General features: G+C 33.6%; 1 protein-coding gene across 5 annotated transcripts in view; it reads left to right on the top strand.

The window, feature by feature from the left end:
• Positions 1-5,000, top strand: part of LOC119589993 (turripeptide Ici9.1-like) — a 9,860-nt gene that overhangs the window by 534 nt on the left and 4,326 nt on the right. For 2 of the 5 annotated variants that reach the window (XM_037938698.1, XM_037938707.1), the window contains exons 2-4: positions 2,071-2,144; positions 2,232-2,393; positions 3,990-4,051. In XM_037938698.1, the coding sequence (XP_037794626.1) occupies positions 2,078-2,144; positions 2,232-2,393; positions 3,990-4,051 (291 nt within the window). In that variant the 5' untranslated portion in view covers positions 2,071-2,077. Of the gene's footprint in view, positions 1-778; positions 882-2,070; positions 2,145-2,231; positions 2,394-3,136; positions 3,397-3,989; positions 4,052-5,000 lie in introns of those variants that run through there. The other 3 variants (XM_037938715.1, XM_037938722.1, XM_037938729.1) reach the window with 3 other exon arrangements.

Here is a 5,000-nt window from a genome sequence, read left to right as displayed (position 1 = left end):
ATTATTATATCATTATCAACAGTATTATCATCATAATTATAATTTTATTGTGATTATCATTATTATTATAATTCTGTAATCATTATATGTATTATTATATATTATTATTACTATTATTACTATATTATTATTATTATTACTTATTATTATATTATTATATTACTATTATTATAATACTATCATTATTATTATTACTTTATTATTTATTATTACTTTATTATTATTATTATCATGATCATTGCAGGTGTTGCTGAAGCACATCTGGTTAACCTTTGTATGTTCTGTAATTAAGATTAGCTGGGTAACTAATTAACGGGTCCTCCTTGATTAAATACATTGCTGGATCTCCTTAGAGTATCATAACCAGCGCAAACGGTAACACAATTGTCAATTAATCCTGTAGAATCTAGGTGATTTCCGAGTAGGCCTTTTTGACATATTAAATAGCAATGTGTATAAAAATGAGGGGGATAGTCTCCTCGAAGATAGCCTAGTGGTTAGTGTTTATGAGAATGATCGGCCACCCTGACCTTGTGTATTGCGGTTCTGTTGTGCTGCATTGTATATGCGTGTAGAATTCATATCGAACAAATTGCAGGTGGAACAACGAAGGGAATTACAAGAAAACACACGAATATGCCAAAGGCCTTTTCGCATTTATTGCTTCATCGGGGCATAAGCCCAGGGCATATGCCCTGATGAAGCAGTAAATGCGAAAAGGCCGTCGGCATATTCGTGTGTTTTCTTGTAATTCCCTCGTTGTCCTGCGTTGTACACGTGACCAGTGTATTTCTGAAGTTTTGTGGACTGTATCAAGCTTTCTTTTCTCCTTGTTACTCACCTGCTTTGTGCGACTGACGCACATAAGTGTACTGAAACAGGTAAATGATGAATATTTCACTATTCATTCGCAGTGTGGTAAATCACCACGAGAGAAATGTGAAAAAAACATTTAGTAGGATTTTTATTTTCTCGAAGGCAACTCTTAAAGATAAAGAAAAGAACACAACATGTTTTTGTCCGGTGTTAACTGGGAAATGACTTGCGGGGAATCCCAAGGTGGAAACCGTCACCGTGGCTGAATGCACAATATCTATGTCTATGCAGGCATTAAAGCAAGAACACGCACACATTTTTCACTGTACATATAGGTACATGTATGAGAGCAATATGTGTGTATATGTATAAAGGACGAGAGAGAGATTATTACTAGAGAGTTCAGTAGATCAGTAGAGTGGGAGTTCAGTAGATCTCTTCGATTTATGTCTTACTGTTTGTTAGACTTTACTAACGTGTTCTTGGAATGAAACGTTATATATTATTCATGTTAGTATTAATGTTGTTCTTAATGTTATCTTTATCACAGAGAGAGGGGGGGACAGGAAACATGAAGAAAGAGAGAGAGAGAGAGAGAGAGAGAGAGAGGGAGGGAGGGAGGGAGGGAGAGAGAGAGAGAGAGAGAGAGAGAGAGAGAGAGAGAGGTGGAGAACGATAATAAACATGTCCAAAACACATAACATCACAGACAAAGAACACTAATACAGAAGACGACGATTCTGGGAAAAAACAGTGGGAGTATATAAATAGATTTGTTTGCATCCGGCGCGCGGGATAATTGTGACCAACGAATAAACGTAAGAGCAGAAAAATCTTTCGAACTACGCTACCATAGCTGAAATATCGCTTAGAACCTCACCTTCACCAGGGGTTACATTCAATCATCACCACCATTATTAAAGACATTTTAATAATCATTTTCATCATATTTTATGACATTAATATCTCATATACATGTATAAATAAGTGTTTGTATTAATTGTATACATACATAACTATATCTATAACTATATCCAACTATATCTATACATATAGATACATGCATATATATAATATACATATACATATATGTGTGAGAACATTATACGCACACACACACACACATATATGTGTATATATATATATATATATATATATATATATATATATATATATATATATATATATATATATATATATATATGCTTTCGTTAGTTCGCTCCTGACGTGGTCTCTCTTCCCTTTCGCCCGCAGGACAGTCATGGCCAGATTCTCTTTCGCCCTCGGGCTGCTCATGGTAGTACTGACGGCGTCTTCCGTCTGCCTAGGTAAGAGTGGCACCCATAACATTATTTTTTTACACAATAATTCTCACCTAAAAAAAATAATTTCCAATCCTTGCTCTTCAAAATCAGCCGTTCCTCCGAGCACAAGGAGTCGCTGTCCCTTAGTCTTCTGTTCCTCGACCTACGACCCTGTTTGCGCCAGCGACGGGAGGACGTACCTCAATGAGTGCGTTCTGGAGTCGACCAAGTGCCTCAATCCGGAACTGAGTTTCGTGAGACCAGGAGAGTGCCGTGAGTAGTGATTCATCTTCTCTTTCAATTATTATTCATATACAACATCTTTATTCTTGTTGATTTTTGTATAGGTGATTACTAATGGTATGTAAGGTTATTTACTCGTGTTAATGAAGATGGTGATTGCTAAGTTGCATTATTAGTGCTATAGTTATATCAGTGTTTAGAGTGGTACATTAGCAATCATGATATAATCATAATAGCATATGTTTTGCTGAACTTCTGAAGAACATATTCCTTCTTATCAAAGACCTGAATGAGAATGTCATCAGCCTAGCATGTGATGCTGCATAGGTCTCCCAACTCACTGATGAGATTGCAAAGAGAGTGCATAATTATGTTAAATAGTGAAGGGGACAATACTCTATCTTGCGGAGTGCCTAACTCTAAGTCACCATAAGCACTGTGTATGCCTTGCTACCATACTCTTGGTCTTCTCGAAAGCAGACAACTATTTATCCATAGCAAGCGATTGCCTTTAACTGCTAACAGAGTTAATTCATGGAGGATTGCAGTAGGGAAGATCTGTCGAATGCTCCATTGAAATGTATGTAGTGTTCTTTACCAGTTTTGGAACCAAAGACTGATGGGTAAATTTGATGTTTGATCTGGTGGAGCAGACGAGTGAGAAAAATCCTTTCTTAGGTTTTAGAGAGACGGTGTCAGAAGAGACAAAGAGAGAGAAAGAGAGGGAAGGAGAATCGATTTTCTAAAATAATTCTTGATCTTGTATATTTCAGGCTAGGACCCTCGGAACAAAAGCTTGGTTCACGTTGATTCTTCCTCCAGTCTTCTCTGACACTCCCCCTTCCCCGTCTCCTTTATCCCCCCCCCCCCCTTTTTCCTCCCAGCTAGACGTCAACGTTGCTGCGGCCTTCAGTGATCACTACGCCACCGACCAAGGAAGATGATTAATCAGGCGAAAAAAAAACTTATATATGCATTTGTGTGATATGCATTGTTATGAGTAATGTTGTTCCAAATTAAACCAATTGGATTTTGTACTTTTTCCTTAACCCAATGTTTTAAGCTATCAATTACTATTGACATATTCCTTTATAAATAAATCGATTTGAAGACCACTGACGAAGAAACCTGTTTTGAAAAAAAAATCATATATATCTATTACATTCACATTGTGCGACGCCAGAATAGACACAGAATATGGACAATGAAGATAATACACAATGTAGGCAAATAGACAAATGTGATATAAATATTATGGTAATAAAGTAGAGGAAATTAAGGTAGACAGATATATAGACTGGCAGAGAGACAGACAGATGCATAGATAGGTAGGTAGACAGACAGATTGATAGACATGAAAATAACAAGAGATTAAAGAACTGAAGAATAAAACCATATGCAGGGTGAATTAAGAGATTATTTATATCAATTTGCATATAACAGATATAGAACACTGATACAGAGCACGACAATTTTAGTTTCGAAATTCTGGGAAAACCCCTAAGGAACGATTTAAGGAAAGATTTATCTGCATCTTCAGACGGATCGCGGGACTCCCCTACCTAGCAAAGTGGATATTCGAAATGTAATGTTTTATTATCAGGATCCCTTCGCTTTTCACCACAGTTGGTTCCAGGCTGTTGCGTCGCGCAGTCAACCTCCCTGCTTTCGAATCCGTTTTCTTTCCGGTAAGTCTTCAGGAGTGTTCAGCAGATCTCTTTGATTTATGTGTTGCTGTTTGTTAGTCTTTGCTAACGTCTTCTTGGAATGAAACGTTATGATATTTTCATGTTAGCATTATTGTTGATTTTCTTGCCATCTTTCTCAACAATGTTGTTGTTAGTTATGATAAGGATAATTATGATAAAGACTGTAGTATAATAGTAATGTTAATGATAATACTAATAGTAGCAGTAGAAATGATGATATTAATAACACTAATAGTAATGATAATGAACTAATGCCAATGATGAATAACTATGATAATGATAATGCTTGTTATGATAATTGTTTTTACTTTTTTAACATTATTATTATTATTATTATTATAGTTATTATCATTATCATTATTATTATTATCATTATTATTATTATTATTATCATTATTATTACTATTATTTCGATGACTATCATTGTTATCGTTAACATTATTATTATTGTTGTTACTATCATTATTGTTATTATTTTCATAATAGTAGAAAAAGAGATAATGACAATAATCATAATGATAATAATAACAATAATAATAACAATAGTAATAACAATAAAAATAATAATGATAACAATAATAATAATAATATAATGATAATAATAATGATATAATGATAATATTAATAGTAATAATAACAACAATAATAATAACAGCAACAATAATAACAACAACAACAGTAGTAATAAGAAAGATGATAACAATGATAACAATAATGATGAATATGATAATATTGATAATGATGATGATTGTTATAATTATTGTTTTTACTATTTTAACATTATTATTATTATTATTGTTGGTGTTATTATGTTATCAACAACAATGTTAATAGCATTATTTTTATTATCATAATAGTAGAAAAAAAGATAATGACAATAATCATAATGGTAATAACAACAATCATAATAACAATAATAGTAGCAATA

Source organism: Penaeus monodon, chromosome 3 (assembly GCF_015228065.2).
Source record: "Penaeus monodon isolate SGIC_2016 chromosome 3, NSTDA_Pmon_1, whole genome shotgun sequence".
In the NCBI taxonomy this organism is placed as follows: domain Eukaryota; kingdom Metazoa; phylum Arthropoda; class Malacostraca; order Decapoda; family Penaeidae; genus Penaeus; species Penaeus monodon.
The sequence above is the reverse complement of the archived record's forward strand: the minus strand, read 5'-3'. Positions and strand labels throughout refer to the sequence as shown.